The sequence below is a fragment of the Nomascus leucogenys genome, chromosome 2 (genome assembly GCF_006542625.1).
Source record: "Nomascus leucogenys isolate Asia chromosome 2, Asia_NLE_v1, whole genome shotgun sequence".
Taxonomy (NCBI): domain Eukaryota; kingdom Metazoa; phylum Chordata; class Mammalia; order Primates; family Hylobatidae; genus Nomascus; species Nomascus leucogenys.
In genome coordinates, this window is record NC_044382.1 from 7710826 (window position 1) to 7730634 (window position 19809).

The following is a 19809-nucleotide window of genomic DNA, read 5'->3' on the forward strand; positions in this document are numbered from 1 at the left end:
ATTAATTTCTGCTTCGTTTCCTTCTTTCTCCATTCTCAGGGTTTAATCTGTTCCTCTCATTCTAACTTCTCAAGTTAGATGCTTAAGTCCCAACATTCTGGCCTTTTTTCTTTTCTAAATAAGCTTTTTGGTCAATAAATCTCCTTTGAATTAAGTCTTTCACTATATTCCAAAAATGTTGTATTTCTGTATTATTGTGTTAACTCTATTTTAAAATTTTCCTCAAGATTTCTCTTACCTCATATTTACAAGTATATGTTTTAAATTCCCAAGTGTATGGGGTTTTGTGGGGTTTTTGTTTTGTTTTGCAATTCAGTTTTTTTTGTTTTAAACCAATCAGCAATTAAAACTACATTGCAAAAAAAAAAAAGTGGTCTCTATGACACTGAGTCATTGACATTTGTTGAGACTCACTTCATATGCTAATGCTTGGACAATGTTTTTTAAAACATGCCATGTGTCCTGGAGAAAATTGACATTTTCAAACTGTTGGTTCCAGTGTTTTATATATATCAATTCATTAAAGTCTGTTGATCACATTGTTCAAATCCCTTCTAAATTTACTAACTTGCTACTTATTTGATATGCCAACAATTAAGAAGTGTACTGCAGCCTTCCATTTTGATGGCAAGTCTGTCTATTTCTCCCTGCAGGACTACCAATTTTTGCTTGATATGTTTTGATACTACTTCACTAAGTACTAGATATCTAAAATTGTAATACAGGTTGAGTATCCCTGATCTGAAATACTTGGGACCAGCAGTGCTCTCAGTTCTGAATTTTTTCAGATTTTGGAATATTTGCATGGCTGGGTGGGAATGACAATTTCAAAAATCCAAAATTCTTAATGCTTGAATGAGCATTTCCTCTGAGCATCACGTCAGCTCAAAAAGTTTTAAATTTTGGAGCATTTCAGATTCCAGATTTTTGAATTTGGTGTGCTCAACCTGTACCTTCCTGGTACACAAACTATTAGCTCTAATTTTAATAATGCTTTTTCTCTTAAAGTCATTTTTGTTTGATATTAACAATGACCCTAGCCTCCTATAGGTTCATATTTGCACAGCACATTTTAAAAAATCCTTTTACTTTCAACTTTCCATGTTCTAATGTTTTGCGTATGTAACTTATAATTAATTGGCTATTTTTAAAATATTCAAATTTATAATCTGGTTTAACTGTCAATTTAACTCATTTATGTTTATTGGATTAATAACATATCTGGAACACTCCTACCATTTTTTTTATTGTCTATTGTCCTATTGTCTCTGGTTATTTTCCTCCTTTCTTGGCTTTTAAAAAAATTGAATTTGCTTATTTTTCTATTTCATTATTTTCTCTTTGCTGGGTTATGGGATACAATCACACAGTTTCTACTCTTTTAGTTGTTATCCTTGAAGTGCTGCCATTTTAATTCCCTTCCTAAATAAGACAAGAACTTAAAATAATTTTAATTCTCATCACTCCCCCGACTCTCTCTCTGACATGCTTCTGTCTTTTCACGTTTTTATTCTGTTCTTAATTACACATAATCCTTTTTTTGTACAGACTATGAATGTTAAAATGTATGTGTTTACAGCCGGGTGAGGTGGCTCATGCCTGTAATCCTAGCATTTTGGGAGGCCGAGGTGGGCAGATCACTTGAGATCAGAAGTTCGAGACCAACCTGGACAACATGGCGAAACTCCATCTCTACTAAAACAATACAAAAAAATTAGCCCGGCATGGTGCATGACTGTAGTCCCAGCTACTCAGGAGGCTGAGGCAGGAGAATGGCTTGAATTTGGGAGGCAGAGGTTGCAATGGACTGAGATCACGCCACTGCACTCCAACCTGGGTGACAGGGCAAGACTGCATCTTAAATAAATAAATAAAAAAATAAAATTTTTGAGTTTACCAATTTCCATGTACTCCTTTTCTTCCTTCTGGGACCATGCCTCTTCTTCCTCAAAAATAACCTTTAAAATGTTTAATAAAAACCTTTAATGAAAGACCAGCTAGTAGAAAACTTTCTGCTTTCACTTGTTTGAAATCTCTATTGCACATTATTTTTCTCAAAAGATATTTTTGCTGATATACAATAACAGCCTGGCAGTTATTTTTGCTCAGTTATTTGAGAATAATATTCTAATACCTTCTGGTTTCCATTTTTACTGTTGAGAAGTGAGTTATCAGTCCAGTTCACACTACTTTCTAGGTGATCTTTCTTCTCCAGCTGCTTTTAACATTTTGTCTTTGGGGTTATATAGTTTGACTAAAGTTTTGTTTTTTTGTTTCTGATGGGTATATGTTGGGCTTGCTGTATTGATGAATTCATGTCTTCTATTAAGTCAAAAAAATTCTCAGAATTTCTTCAGTTATCACCTCTCCTCTTTCCTCTATTCTATCTTTCTGGGACTCATTTCGACATACCTGACCTTCTCATTCCATCCTTTAACGTCTCTTTTAATATTTTCATTTTCCTTTTTTCCTGCAGTCTTGAAAATGTCTTCAGTTCTAACTGCCAGTTTGCCAATTCTTTCCTCAGTTGGGTCCAATTTACTGTTTAACACATCCATGAAATTTTAGATCACAAAGTTTTCAATAAAAAAAGTTTTTTCATGTCCTTTTCATATCCTCCTGGTTGTTTTTCACACTCCTGTTATTTGCTCATTTGTGATTCTATATTTTATTTCTTTAAATATTTCGCACATAATTGCTTTATATTCCTATCCAATTCCAACATCTTGAGGGTCTTTAGGAGATAGGGGTTCTAAATCAAATGGATAACTTATTTTTGTTAGTGCTCATTCATGGCAGCTTACTTCATTGTTTATGTGCTGGCTTTTATTGTTTTTGTTTATTACGAACACTTGTTTAACTTAATCTGCAGGATTTCCAAGGCCCTAAATTATGGTTGATCCTTTGGAGAAGCTTTTTGTTCCCTTCTGCTGGAAGCCAGGGTATCTACCAATTTAAAACCATTTTATACCCTTTTGAGGGTTCAACTTAATACAAGAGTCTCAGGTTGGCACACCTATCTTGCTACCGGCCTAAGGCTTTGTCACTAATTTCATCATTGATATTTATTATCTGTCTTTGAGAGCAACCCTGCTTTTTGCCCTTGTTCACTGTCTGACCCGTCCCACCCCGATTAAAGTTCACTTTTTGATCTGGGTGATGGGAGAGGTTGGGAGGGAAGAGGTCAGAGAAAGGAGAGACAGAGAATCAGAGAGCAGAGGAGTAGGAAGAAAAATAAAAACCTAAGAAATTTCATGTACCTACTGTAAACCCAGGATCTGATTGTTTTGCAGCAAAAAGGCCTTTCAGAGGATCTAGCTGACCACACTGAAGTTATTACCAACTCTTTACTTCTGAAGAACCAAACACTAATTGTCTGTGTTATACATTTTTTTAAATGTAATTTTATAGATAGCTGGCTAAACACAATCCAAATTATAAAATAACGTAATCCAAATTAATGTCTGCACACAGAACACAAATCTGAAATGACAAAAGATTGTCATGTGTCATCAGTCAAAACAAAAACAGTTAACAATACAACACAAGCTTACAGGGTCACCTGTAAAGATACTCAACTGAAAGGACAAGTTAGGACTGAAATCCAGCCTATATTCTGCCCACCAATCTATTTACTCTAGCATGTTGTCGCAATGGCCTGGATGAAATGGAACAGTTTTCTAATTTGCACAAAGGTACCAAATGTACTACTGAGCTGGTAGAAGAGTAAAATAATCCTCAATGTCCAAAAATAATATGAAGGCTGAAATTTAGAGTTACAGGAACAGAAACAACTAGAGTTTGAGCTTCTCTTCTAATGGCCAAAGGAAAAAGCCTAAGACAGGCCCAATGCGAGAAGTCCAAAAAAGCTGATGCAGAGTTACACCCTAAATGAAAATACAAACTGGGGAAAAAAAATCTGCCCTACACAGAGAAAGACAAGACAGAAACCTGTCCGACCTGACCTCAGTGCTAACTGAAGAGGAGGAAAAAACCTTTAAGTCAGACCTCACATGGTTTGTGGACTACATACAGACTACCAGTGTGATATGAAAATGAGATATGAAAATCTCATTCTAAGGAAATAATTTAAATGGAATTAAATGGAATTAAGTTGGTGTCCTCCATCTAGCAAATGAACTAAACACTCCAGTTAAAAGAGATGGTCAGAATGCATTTTTAAAAAGGGAACAACTATATACCACCTACAAAAGACACACTTTAAATATAAAGACACAGGCAGACAGGAAGTAAATGGATAGAGAAAGATATACTACATAAACAGTAAGCATAAGAAGACAGTGGAGTGGTTACAGTAATATCAGATAAGATAGATTTCAAGAGAAAAGGTCAATAAGGAAGACATAACAATTACAAATGTTTACATGATGAAAAAATTTAAGGAATTAGAATATAATTCCACAATCATAATTGGAGATTTTAACACCCCTCTCTCTGCAAACAATATAATTAGACAGACAAAAGAAATCAATAAAGACAAAGAATATATTAATATTATCTTAATTTATATTTATATTACACCCAACAATAGCAAAATACATATTCTTTTCAAGTGTATATGCTATGTTTGCCAGGACAGACCATATTCTGGGTCATATGACAAGTCTTAATAAATTCAGAAAGACTGAAATCACACAAAATGATACTTGACCAAGGTAAAATTTAAAAATCAGTAACAATAACTAGGAAAACCCTAAATATTTTTAACTTAAAAGCACACTTCTAAATAATCCATAAATTCACAAAGAACAAAGAAATAATAATTAAATTAGAAATTATCTTTAAATGAAAATAAAAACAAAACAACTGCTTGGTGGCGCCAAGATGGCCAAATAGGAACAGCTCCAGTCTGCAGCTCCCAGAGTGAACAACGCAGAAGACAGGTGATTTCTGCATTTCCAACTGAGGTACTGGGTTCATCTCACTAGGGCTTGCCAGACAAGTGGGTGCAGCCCAAGTAGCAGGGCAGGGCATCGCCTCACCCTGGAAGCACAAGGGGTCCAGGAATTCCCTTTCCTAGCAAAGGGAAGCCGTGACAGACGGCACCTGGAAAATCGGGACACTCCCACCCTAATACTGCGCTTTTCCAATGGCCTTAGCAAATGGCACACCAGGAGATTATAACCTGCACCTAGCTCAGAGGGTCCCACGCCCACGGAGCCTCGCTCACTGCTAGCACAAGAGTCTGAGATGGAACTCCAAGGTGGCAGCGAGGCTGGGGGAGGGGCTTCTGCCATTTCTGAGACTTGAGTAGGTAAACAAAGCAGGAAGAAAGCTCGAACTGGGTGGAACCCACCACAGCTCAAGGAGGCCTGCCTGCCTCTGTAGACTCCACCTCTAGGTGCAGGGCATAGCTGAACAAAAGGCAGCAGAAACTTCTGCAGACTTAAATGTCCCTGTCTGACAGCTTTGAAGAGAGTAGTGGTTCTCCCAGCACGGAGTGTGAGATCTGAGAACGGACAGACTGCCTCCTCAAGTGGGTCCCTGACCCCCAAGTAGCCTAACTGGGAGACACCTCCCAGTAGGGGGGCGACTGACACCTCATAAGGCCCGGTGCCCCTCAGAGACGAAGCTTCCAGAAGAAGGATTAGGCAGCAACATTTGCTGTTTGCAGCCTCAGCTGGTGATACCCAGGCAAACAGGGTCTGGAGTGGACCTCCAGCAAACTCCAACAGACCTGCAGCTGAGGGTCCTGACTGTTAGAAGGAAAACTAACAAACAGAAAGGACATCCACACCAAAATCCCATCCATACGTCACCATCATCAAAGACCAAAGGTAGATAAAACCACACCAGTGGGGAGAAACCAGAGCAGAAAAGCTGAAAATTCTAAAAATCAGAGTGCCTCTCCCCCTCCAAAGGAACACAGCTCCTCGCCAGCAATGGAACAAAGCTGGAAGGACAATGACTTTGACGAGTCAAGAGAAGGCTTCAGACAATCAGTAATAACAGACTTCTCCAAGCTAAAGGAGGATGTTCGAACCCATTGCAAAGAAGCTAAAAACCTTGAAAAAAGAGCAGACGAATGGCTAACTAGAATAAACAGTGTAGAGAAGTCCTTAAATGACCTGATGGAGCTGAAAACCATGGCACAAGAACTACGTGACAAATGCACAAGCTTCAGTAGCAGATTTGATCAAATGGAAGAACGGGTATCAGTGATTGAAGATCAAATGAATGAAATGAAGCAAGAAGAGAAGTTTAGAGAAAAAAGAGTAAAAAGAAATGAACAAAGCCTACAAGAAATATGGGACTATGTGAAAAGACCAAATCTACGTCTGATTGGTGTACCGGAAAGTGACAGGGAAAATGGAACCAATTTGGAAACCACTCTTCAGGATATCATCCAGGAGAACTTCCCCAACCTAGCAAGGCAGGCCAACATTCAAATTCAGGAAATACAGAGAATGCCACAAAGATACTCCTCGAGAAGAGCAACTCCAAGACACATAATTGTCAGATTCACCAAAGTTGAAACAAAGGAAAAAATGTTAAGGGCGGCTAGAGAGAAAGGTCGGGTTACCCACAAAGGGAAGCCCATCAGACTAACAGCGGATCTCTCGGCAGAAACTCTACAAGCCAGAAGAGAGTGGGGGCCAATATTCAACATTCTTCAAGAAAAGAATTTTCATCCCAGAATTTCATATCCAGTCAAACTAAGCTTCATAAGTGATGGAGAAATAAAATCCTTTACAGACAAAAGCTGAGAGATTTTGTCACCACCAGGTCTGCCTTACACTAAACGTGGAAAGGAACAACCGGTACCAGTCACTGCAAAAACATGCCAAATAAGACCATCAATACTAGGAAGAAACTGCATCAACTAATGAGCAAAATAACCAGCTAACATCATAATGACAGGATCAAATTCACACATAACAATATTAACCTTAAATGTAAATGGGCTAAATGCTCCAATTAAAAGACACAGACTGGCAAATTGGATAAAGAGTCAAGACCCATCAGTGTGCTGTATTCAGGAAACCCATCTCATGTGCAGACACACACATAGGCTCAAAATAAAAAGATGGAGGAAGATCTACCAGGCAAATGGAAAACAAAAAAAAGCAGGGGTTGCAATCCTAGTGTCTGATAAAACAGACTTTAAACCAACAAAGATCAAAAGAGACAAAGAAGGCCATTACATAATGGTAAAGGGATCAATTCAACAAGAAGAGCTAACTATCCTAAATATATATGCACCCAATACAGGAGCACCTAGATTCATAAAGCAAGTCCTTAAAGACCTAAAAAGAGACTTAGACTCCCACACAATAATAATGGAGACTTTAACACCCCACTGTCAACACTAGACAGATCAACGAGAGAGAAAGTTAACAAGGATATCCAGGAACTGAACTCAGCTCTGCACTAAGCAGACCTAATAGACATCTACAGAACTCTCCACCCCAAATTGACAGAATACACATTCTTCTCAGCACCACATTGCACTTATTCCTAAATTGACCACATACTTGGAAGTAAAGCACTCCTCAGCAAATGTAAAATAACAGAAATTATAACAAACTGTCTCTCAGACCACAGTGCAATCAAACTAGAACTCAGGATTAAGAAACTCATTCAAAACCGCTCAACTACGTGGAAACTGAACAACCTGCTCCTGAATGACTACTGGGTACCTAACAAAATGAAGGTAGAAATAAAGATGTTCTTTGAAACCAATGAGAACAAAGACACAACATACCAGAATCTCTGGAACACATTTAAAGCAGCGTGTAGAGGGAAATTTATAGCACTAACTGCCCACAGGAGAAAGCTAGAAAGATCTAAAATTGACACCCTAACATCACAATTAAAAGAACTAGAGGAGCAAGAGCAAACACATTCAAAAGCTAGCAGAAGGCAAGAAATAACTAAGATCAGAGCAGAACTGAAGGAGATAGAGACACAAAAAACCCTTCAAAAAATCAATGAATCCAGGAGCTGGTTTTTTGGAAAAGATCAACAAAATTGATAGACCGCTAGCAAGACTAATAAAGAAGAAAAGAGAGAGGAATCAAATAGATGCAATAAAAATGATAAAGGGGATATCACCACCAATCCCACAGAAATACAAACTACCATCAGAGAATACTATAAACACCTCTACACAAATAAACTAGAAAATCTAGAAGAAATGGATAAATTCCTGGACACATACACCCTCCCAAGACTAAACCAGGAAGAAGTTGAACCCCTGAATAGACCAATAACAGGTTCTGAAATTGAGGCAATAATTAATAGCCTACCAACCAAAAAAAGTCCAGGATCTGACAGATTCACAGCCGAATTCTACCAGAGGTACAAAGAGGAGCTGGTTCCATTCCTTCTGAAACTATTCCAATCAACAGAAAAAGAGGGAATCTTCCCTAATTCATTTTAGGAGGCCAACATCATCCTGATACCAAAGCCTGGCAGAGACACAACAAAAAAAAGAGAATTTTAGACCAACATCCCTGCAAAAATCCTCAATAAAATACCGGCAAATCGAATCCAGCAGCACATCAAAAAGCTTATCCACGACGATCAAGTTGGCTTCATCCCTGGGATGCAAGGCTGGTTCAACATATGCAGACCAATAAATGTAATCCATCATATAAACCGAACCAAAGACAAAAACCACATGATTATCTCAATAGATGCAGAAAAGGCCTTTGACAAAATTCAACAGCCCTTCATGCTAAAAACTCTCAATAAACTAGGTATTGATGGGACGTATCTCAAAATAAGAGCTATTTATGACAAACCCACAGCCAATATCATACTGAATGGGCAAAAACTGGAAGCATTCCCTTTGAAAACTGGCACGAGACAGGGATGCCCTCTCTCACCACTCCTATTCAACATAGTGTTGGACGTTCTGGCCAGGGCAATCAGACAAGAGAAAGAAATAAAGGGTATTCAATTAGGAAAAGAAGAAGTCAAATTGTCCCTGTTTGCAGATGACATGATTGTATATTTAGAAAACCCCATCATCTCACCCCAAAATCTCCTTAAGCTGATAAGCAACTTCAGCAAAGTCTCAGGATACAAAATCAATGTGCAAAAATCACAAGCGCTCCTATACACCAATAACAGACAAACAGAGAGCCAAATCATGAGTGAATTCTCATTCACAATTACTTCAAAGAGAATAAAATACCTAGGAATCCAACTTACGACGGACGTGAAGGACCTCTTCAAGGAGAACTACAAACCACTGCTCAGTGAAATAAAAGAGGACACAAACAAATGGAAGAACATTCCACGCTCATGGACAGGAAGAAGCAATATTGTGAAAATGGCCATACTGCCCAAGGTAATTTATAGATTCAATGCCATCCCCATCAAGCTACCAATGACTTTCTTCACAGAATTGGAAAAAACTACTTTAAAGTTCTTATGGAACCAAAAAAGAGCCCGCATCGCCAAGTCAATCCTAAGCAAAAAGAACAAAGCTGGAGGCATCACACTACCTGACTTCAAACTACACTACAAGGCTACAGTAACCAAAACAGCATGGTACTGGTACCAAAACAGAGATATAGACCAATGGAACAGAATAGAGCCCTCAGAAATAACACCACACATCTACAACCGTCTGATCTTTGAATAATCTGACAAAAACAAGAAATGGGGAAAGGATTCCCTATTTAATAAATGGTGCTGGGAAAACTGGCTAGCCATATGTAGAAAGCTGAAACTGGATCCCTTCCTTACACCTTATACAAAAATCAATTCGGCCGGGCGCGGTGGCTCACGCTTGTAATCCCAGCACTTTGGGAGGCCGAGGCGGGCGGATCACGAGGTCAGGAGATCGAGACCAGGGTGAAACCCCATCTCTACTAAAAATACAAAAAATTAGCCGGGCGTGGTGGCGGGCGCCTGTAGTCCCAGCTACTCGGAGAGGCTGAGGCAGGAGAATGGCGTGAACCTGGGAGGCGGAGCTTGCAGTGAGCCGAGACTGCGCCACTGCACTCCAGCCTGGGTGACAGAGCGAGACTCTGTCTCAAAAAAAAAAAAAAAAAAAAATCAATTCAAGATGGATTAAAGACTTAAATGTTAGACCTAAAACCATAAAAACCCTAGAAGAAAACCTAGGCAATACCATTCAGGACATAGGCATGGGCAAGGACTTCATGACTAAAACACCAAAAGCAATGGCAACAAAAGCCAAAATTGACAAATGTAATCTAATTAAACTAAAGAGCTTCTGCACAGCAAAAGAAACTACCACCACAGTGAACAGGCAACCTACAGAATGGGAGAAAAATTTTTACAATCTACCCATCTGACAAGGGGCTAATATCTAGAATCTACAAAGAACTTAAACAAATTTACAAGAAAAAAATCAAACAACCCAATCAAAAAGTGGGCAAAGGATATGAACAGATACTTCTCAAAAGAAGACATTTGTGCAGCCAACAGACACATGAAAAAATGCTCATCATCACTGGCCATCAGAGAAATGCAAATCAAAACCACAAAGAGATACCATCTCACACCAGTTAGAATGGTGATCGTTAAAAAATCAGGAAACAACAGGTGGTAGAGAGGATGTGGAGAAATAAGAACGCTTTTACACTGTTGGTGGGACTGTAAACTAGTTCAACCATTGTAGAAGACAGTGTGGCAATTCCTCAAGGATCTAGAACTAGAAATACCATTTGACCCAGCCATCCCATTACTGGGCATATACCCAAAGGATTATAAATCACACCGCTATAAAGACACATGCACACGTATGTTTATTGCAGCACTATTCACAATAGCAAAGAGTTGGAACCAACCCAAATGTTCACCAGTGGTAGACTGGATTAAGAAAATGTGGCACATATACACCATGGAATACTATGCAGCCATAAAAAAGGATGAGTTCATGTCCTTTGTAGGGACATGGATGAAGCTGGAAACCATCATTCTCAGCAAACTATCACAAGGACAGAAAACCAAACACTGCATGGTCTCACTCATAGGTGGGAATTGAACAATAAGAACACATGGACACAGGGTGGGGAACATCACACATCACAGCCTGCTGGGGGGTGGGGGGAGGGGGGAGGGATAGCATTAGGAGATATACCTAATGTAAATGACGAGTTAACAGGTGCAGTACACCAACATGGCACATGTATACAGATGTAACAAAACTGAACGTTGTGCACATGTACCCTAGAACTTAAAGTAAAATAAAAATTAAAAAATAAATAGAAAATAATAAAAAATAAAGATTAGAAAAAAATAATAAAAAAACAAAACTTGTGGGATGCAACTAAAGTAATGTTTAAAGAAAAATTTATAGCTTTAAATGTTTTTATTAGAAAAGCCCCAAAATCTAAAACTCAAAAGATCTGCAGTCTGCACCCAGAATTAGAAAAGGAATATGAAGTAACATCCAAAGTAAGTATAAGTCAGAAAATAATAAAGGCGAAAAAAAATACATGAAGGAGAAAATGAAGAAAGAATAAAGATCAATGAAACTAAAAATGGTTCTCTGAAAAGATCAACAAAAGTGATGAAAATCTAGTTGGGTCACTCGGAACAAAAGAAAAAAATGACAAAATTATCACTCTCAACTTCAACTTCTGGAGATATTAATAACAATGGAATATTAAGAATAGTTTTATTCCAATACATTGAAACATTGAGTAAATTCCTTGAAAGACATAAATGACTAAATTTGACCCCAAGGGAAACCAAAAATTTGAATAGTTCTATGCTGATTAAAGAAAATGAATTCACAATTATAAACCCTCTTGGCCCACTGGCTTCACAGATGAATTCTATCATTCTTAAAGAAGAAATAATAGCAATACTACACAAATTCTTTCAGAAGACAGAGGAGGAAGAGGAACACTACCTGACTCATTTTATGAAGCCAGTATTAGTATTACCATGTTACCCAAAGCAGGCAAAGTCACCATAAGAAAACTACAAACCAATATCCTTCATAAACACTGATATAAAATAACACAAGTGTTGCAAATTGAATTTAACAATTTCTAAAGAAACATTATATTATGACCAAGTGGGATTTATCCTGAGAAAGCAAAGCTGGTTTAACATCGAAAAATCAATTAATATAATTCACTACATTCGTAAAATAAAGGAAAAAACTCATTTGAATAGATGCATAAAAGGTCTATTTTAAAACCCCAAAATAATACGTTATCCATTATAAACACCCTAAGGAATTGAAGAGAACTTCCTCAAACTCACGAGCGTCTTCAGATAGCGTACCGATAACATCATTCTCAACAGTAAAATGCTCAATGCTTTCTATTTACAAACAGAAACAAGGCAAGAATGTCCCCTTCTTAACACTTTATTTAACACTGTACTGGAAGTCCTCATTAGAATAAGGCAACAAAAATAAACAAAAGGCATGGAGACTGGAAAGATGACATAAAACTATCTTTATTTGCAGACAACATGATCACAGACAATCCTAAGAATCTATGAAATAGTTATTAGAACTAATAAATTAAGCAAAGTTATAAGACACAAAGACAAAATTCAATTCTAGTTTAATAGAGTAGCAGAGAATAATCAGGAAATTTACAATAGCATCAAAAATAAATAGGAATAAACTCAGTGAACAATTTCACTAAGTGTACACTGAAAACAATAAAACATTGCAAAGAAAACTAAATGTTGATGAACTGCAGGCCTCCATGTTGTGAAGCTGGCCCAAACTGATGTATAGATTGAGGCAAACCCTATCAAAATTCTAGCACCTACTTTGAAGAAACTGAGAAGCTGATGCTAAAATTAATTAGTGAAGCCAAAAGACCTAGAATAGCCAGTTTTTTTTTAAAAAAAAAGGTTAAATAATTTGTATTACCTGATTTCAAGAATTATTAATGCTACAGTAATCAAGACAATATAGTATTAGCATAAGGATAAACATATATAGATCAGTGGTACAGAACAAAAAGTCCACTAATAGACTCTAGCACTTTATGGTCAACTGATTTTTGACCAAGGTGTCATGGTAATTCAATGGGGGAGAAAGACAGTCTTTTCTACAAATGGTGTTAGAACTGGATAACTGTAAGCCTTGACCCTTAACTCACAACATTCACAAAAATGAACACCAAATGGATCACAGGCCTCAATATAATAGCTGAAACTATTAAACTTACAGAAACCATAGACCTCATCATTGCATTAGGTTAGAAAAGATTTCATAAACACAAAAACCTCAAGCCATAAAAAAATAAGCAAAAAAGTAGACCATCAAAATTAAAAACTTTTCACCTTTGAAAAATAGTTAAGAAGACAAACCACAGACTGGAGAAAATATTTGTAAAACATATATGTGAAAAAGAGATTGTATACAGAATATAGAGCATATAAAGCACTCTTGCAATTCCCTAACAATTCCCATACAAAAGAGCCAACAATGCAATTTAAAAATGGGCAACAGACTTTTCACAAAATAAGAAATACAAGTGGCAAAAAAGAATAGAAAAGATGCTTAACATCATTAATCATTAGGGAATGCAAATTATAATCACAATGAGATAACACTAGTCACCCAGTAGAGTGCCTAAAGAAAATAGATAGCAAATGACGGCAAGGATGCAGAGTAAGTGAAACTCTTACACAGTGCTAATGGGAATGAAAAATGATACATCCACTTCATGAAACTGTTTAGTAGTATCTTACAACATTAAACACACATTTACCATATGACCCAGCACTCATCTTAGGTACCTATCCAAAAGAAACGAAAATTTCTTCTACATACAAAGACTTGTGTAAAAATGTTAATAACATCATTATTTGCAATAGCCAAAAACTCTTAAGTGTAATTCAATGCCCATCAGCTGGTGAATGGATAAACTATGGTAAGGCCATACTATGGAATACCATGCAACAATAAAAAGAAACAAAATATGCTCAACATATTTGAATCTCTAAAACATATGCAAAGAAAAAAAGGCAAAAGATATTTGCAGCTCTGATCACACACAAGGAGCTCATTTTCCTAACTGTAAAAAGCTCTTAAAAATCAAGGAGAAAAAAAGGACCAACAACCCAATAGAAAAATGGCAAAGGAAATGAATTGTTCATTTACAAAAAAAAAGACCAAATGGCTCTTATGTAAATTTAAACAATGAACAACCTCACTGATAAGAGAAACGCAAAGTTAAATTATACTGAGAAACCATTTTTCACACACAGGATTGCCAAGAATTCCAAGAAATACCTAACGTAGATGACGGGCTGATGGGTGCAGCAAACCACCACGGCACGTGTATACCTATGTAACAAACCTGCACGTTCTGCACGTGTATCCCAGAACTTAAAGTATAATAATAAAAAAAAAATATTGTCCTATGAAGGATACATGGAAACAGTCTCATACATTTCTAGTGGAGAAGTAAATGGTATAGTCCTTACAGAAAACAACTGGGCAACTTTTGCAAAATTACAAATACATTAACTTTCCACTCAACGGCAATTTCACTAGGAGAAATTTATAAATTCATATATACATAAAATGACATGTACAAGGTTTATCTGTACAGGAATACTTTTTTTTTTTTTTTTGAGACGGAGTCTCGCTGTGTCGCCCAGGCTGGAGTGCAGTGGTGCGATCTCGGCTCACTGCAAGCTCCGCCTCCCGGGTTCACGCCATTCTCCTGCCTCAGCCTCTCCGAGTAGCTGGGACTACAGGCGCCCGCCACCACGGCTGGCTAATTTTTTGTATTTTTAGTAGAGACGGGGTTTCACTGTGGTCTCGATCTCCTGACCTCATGATTCGCCCGCCTCGGCCTCCCAAAGTGCTGGGATTACAAGCGTGAGCCACCGCGCCCGGCCCAGGAATACTTTTAATAGGAAAAGGCTAAATCACTCAAATCATTGTCAACAGTGGATGGAATGGTTAAATTGTGATATATTCAAAAAGTAAAATATTGTGTATGTATCTACAAAAAATAAGAGTTCTCTCTATATTATGAAAATAGCTATAAAACACTTTAAATGAAAAAAGCAAGAAGTAGAGCAGGGAGTATGGTAGCTGTATTCTATACAAATAAGGGAGGCAAGAATTTATATATTCATAACTGTTTGTATATGCATATAGAAACTTTGGAAAGATGTAAAACTATAAGAATAACTACTTGCTAGAGTGAAGAAAGGGAAGACAGAGTATAGCACTGGGACAGAACACATTTTAATTTTTTTTTAAATTTTTGCACAATGAAATACATTACCTCTTCAAAAAAAAATTTTGTGAATTAATCAAAATCAAGTTTGATATGAAAATAAGAATATCACACTAAAATGATATGCAGCAGACAGGTCGCAAACTTGGAGTGATATTTACAATTCTAAAACCAAAATGATTAATGTCAAAATACATAAAAGACTCCTACAAATCAGTGAAAGAAAGCAATCCAGTGGTGAGGTGGAAATGAACAAAAGAGATGCACATGCATTTCACTGATGATGACACAACAATCAATAAACATGAAATAATACTAAACTTATTAATCAGCGGAGTGAAAAGTAAAATACCCATGAGGTGTATTATTCTCAACTAGATCATCAAAAATGCAGGTATAATAATACGAGCTGCTGGCAAGAATCTAGGTCCAGGTCAGCAAACTACAGCCTATAAGACAGCCTCCTGTTTTTGTAAATAAAACTTTACTGAAACACAGACACGAGTATGGTCTATGGCTGCTTCCTGGCTACAAAGGCAGACTTGAGTAGTTGTGACGGAGACCTAAAACATTTACTATCTGGCACTTTAAGAAAAAGTCTGCCACTTCCTGATAGAGACTGATGGGAACACCTGAACACTATTGGTAGGATGTCAAGTAGTACAAACACTTTGTAAAATAGTTTAACAGTACCTACTAAAGCTGAATATATAATGGATATACACAACAATTGTTACAGGAGCACTGATTTTATTAACAAAAAACAGAAAACAAATACCTATTAACAAGAGAATGCACAAATAAACTGAGATACATTCAAACAACGTAACAGTGCATGGCACTGAAAATGAAGGAACTATAGCTATATGCATCAGTATGAGCTGTCATAAATAAAATACTGAGAAATGGTAAGAATAAAGTTGTCAAAGAATAAATGCAGTATGATTCCATTTGTATAAAGTTGGAAATAGGCAATATCATGTATTATCTTCAGAATGCATACACGTGGTAAAACTGAAGAAAAGGCATGAATTGATAAACACAAAATTCAAGATTGTTAAGTATTTTCTATTGATAGGAAAGAGGACAGATTTGGAAAGAGGAACAAAAAATGCTGCAAAGGTATTGGCAATGACTTATTCCTTAAGCAAGGTAACGGTGTTTGTAGTTACTGCTATTCTGTATGTCTCAATATATATAAATATCCTTTTATATGAATTTGATATTTAATAACTTTCAAAAGTCTTCTAGAAGAATAAATCAATAATGAAGAGACTAAATGCTGCAAAACTGTTAGTTCTCCCCATTTAATTTACAAATAAGATCCCATAAAAGAAAAAAAAACACTGAAGTAGAGAAGATTATCTCACACTAGCCCCTCAGCAGTATTGTGTGACTTAAAGCAAGATGGACAGATAATAAACAAAAGGCATTTTTAAAAAACGTTATTCAAATGTAAAGGATAATCTTCTAAAAGTTTTTTTAAGTTAAAATGGGAAATCACTGGAAGTAAACTTGATTATGATCCCTTACTAAACTCACTTTCCAATACAAGATAAACAAATATGAAAAACAAGTTCAGAACTATAAAGTGCTTTCTACTAGAAATTTCCATTCCCGTAGTGCATCTTATCAAGAAAATTGGAAAAATGTATTTATTTTTACTCCCTATGTTCCTGAAAGGACCTAAAAGGATATACAGAAATAAATACCTCCTCCATCAATAAAGGATTAAAAACAAAATAAAGAAGAAATTGAGGAATAAAAATAATAGTAAAGCCATAATGAAGGCTAATACCTAAAAGCAAAATCATAATGCTATATTATATACTTTTTATTGGCTGAAATTGGGTTCTGAGTTTACAATCAAGTATAGCAAAGAAGAAAGCATAACCAGTTAAGATAGTTATGTTCATAAACTATCTGCTCAAGGGCCATTATCAATTTTTCTTGATATTGATTGCAGAGAGAAGTATATACTATGAATCTTATAGAGGAAAACTGAAAAAAAAAAATCAACCAACAAATTACCAATACACCCAGAAGGTTAATAAAATGAATGGTTTATTAGGGGACCAGGAATTGGGGAAAATACATAAAAATAATTTGCAGTAAAACTATTAAAGTGATTAATGATGTTAATTAATATTCAACATAATACTCAGTAGTCTATAAAGTTTACTAACCTTCCTGAATGGTGATGTCCACAGTTACACCAGAAGATGGATGCAGAAGTTTTTGGTAATTCTGTGCATTTTGGTCGAATAACTGCACAAGAAGAGTACATGTCTTTTCATATTCACATCTGCTGACAGTGCACAACTGCTCCAACTGCTGAAACACAGTGGCAGTATCATCCAGTGGATCATCTAAGTCATCTCTGCAAACACAGAATAAGTTTGCAGACAACATTAGAATGTGAGGTACTTTTATTCACCACAAATAAACTTTATGTTAAATAAAAATTCTATAATAAAGGAATAAAAGACGGAGGCAGGAGGATCACTTGGGGCCAGGAGTTTGACACCAGCCAGGCCAACATAGCAAAATCCTGACTCTAAAAATACAAAAGTTAGCTGGACATGGTGGCACACACCTGTAATCCCAGCTACGCAAGAGGCTGAGGCATGAGAATGGCTTGAACTTGGAAGGCGGAGGTTGCAGTGAGCTAAGACTACGCCACTGCACTCCAGCTGGGGTGACAGGGCGAGACTCTGTCTCTAAAAAAAAAAAATAAAAATAATAAAAAATAAAATAGAAATGTATTAGAAAGTAAAAAATAAAACTGTCTATATCTGAAGATGGCATGATTATGTAAATAGAAAATATTTTTAGAAACACAAAAATGCTACTCAAACTAATAGGTAAGTTTACTAAGGTCATAGCATACAAGGTCAATATACAAAATGACCTGTATTAGTAGATATTGGCAGTGAACAACTGGAAATTCAAATTTAAAAAACAGTACCATACAAAGGCAGTAGGAAACACAAAATATCAATTAAATCTACCTAAATGTATGCAAGATCTGAAGGCTAAATACCATAAAATGTTTGATGAAAGAAATCAGAGAAGAGCTAAATTAAAAGATAGACATGCTCAGGAACTAAGAAACTCAATATTGGTGAGATGTCAGTTCTTTCCCCAAGTTAATCTACAGTTTCAATGCAATCCCAGTCAAAATCCCAGCAGAACTTCTTTGTAGAAACTGAGATACTGATTCAAACATATACATGGAAAAGCAAAGAAAGTAGAATTGCCAAAACAATTTTGAAAGAGAAAAGCCACTTAGAGAACTCATACTATCTGGTTTCAAAGCTTATTATAAACCTAATCAAGACAGGGTACTGGTGAAAGAACAGACACATAGATCAGTGAAGACAGAGTCCAGAAATAGAACTACACGTATGCAGTAAATTAATTTTTGACAAAAGCATAAAAACAATTCAGTGGAGAAAGGATAGTCTGTTACACAAATGATGTTGAAATAACTGGTCATCTATATGCCAAAAAAAAAAAAAAAAGAACTCTAGCCTTATGCCAGGTAATATACAAAAATTAGCCTGAAAGAGATCACAGACTAAAACGTAAATTCTAAGACAATAAAACTCCTAGAAGAGAAAATAAAAATCTCTCTGACCTTGGATTAGTTTCCATAGGTATAACAACAAAAACATAATAGATAAAAGAAAATATAAAGCACTGGACTTAGTCAAAATTTAAAACTTCTGCTCCTCTGAAGACTCTATTAAGAAAATCAAAAGGCAGAGGGTTTCCAAGATGGCCGAATAGGAACAGCTCCGGTCTGCAGCCCCCAGTGAGATCAGTGCAGATGGGTGATTTCTGCATTTCCAACTGAGGTGCCTGATTCGTCTCATTGGGACTGGTTGGACAGTGGGTGCAGCCCACGGAGGGCATGCTGAAGCAGGGCAGGGCGTCGCCTCACCCGGGAAGCACAAGGGATCGGGGGATTTCCCTTTCCTAGCCAAGGGAAGCCGTGACAGACTGTATCTGGAGAAACAGTACACTTCTGACCAAATGCTGTGCTTTTCCCACGGTCTTAGCAACCTGCAGACCAGGAGATACCCTCCTATGCCTGGCTCAGTGGGTCCCACGCCCATGGAGACTTACTCACTGCTAGTGCAACAGTCTGAGATCAAACTGTGATGCTGTAGCTTGACGGGGAAAGGGGCGTCCGCCATTGCTGAGGCTTGAATAGCTCACAGTGTAAACAAAGCACAGACTGGGCAGAGCCCACCGCAGCTCAGCCTCTATAGATTCCACCTCTGGTGGCAGGGCATAGCAGAACAAAAGGCAGCAGACAGCTTCTGCAGACTTAAACGTCCCTGTCTGACAGCTCTGAAGAGAGCAGTGGTTCTCTCAGCATGGCGTTCAAGCTCCGAGAACGAACAGACCACCTCCTCAAGCGGGTCCCTGACCCCCGCGTAGCCTGACTGGGAAACACCTCCCAGTAGGGGCAAACAGACACCTCAAACAGGCAGGTGACCCTCTGGGATGAAGCTTCCAGAGGAAGGATCAGGTAGCACTATTTGCTGTTCTGCAGCCTCTGCTGTTGATACCAAGACAAACATGGTCTGGAATGGACCCCCAGCAAACTCCAACAGACCTGCAG

At 37.2% G+C, this 19809-nt stretch overlaps 1 protein-coding gene across 1 annotated transcript in view; it reads right to left on the minus strand.

Moving 5' to 3' along the window:
- Positions 1–19809, minus strand: part of RANBP17 (RAN binding protein 17) — a 431538-nt gene that overhangs the window by 351160 nt on the left and 60569 nt on the right. The window contains exon 12 of the mRNA XM_003273231.3: positions 17363–17556. Coding sequence (XP_003273279.1) covers positions 17363–17556 — 194 coding nt within the window. The remainder of the gene's footprint in view (positions 1–17362; positions 17557–19809) is intronic.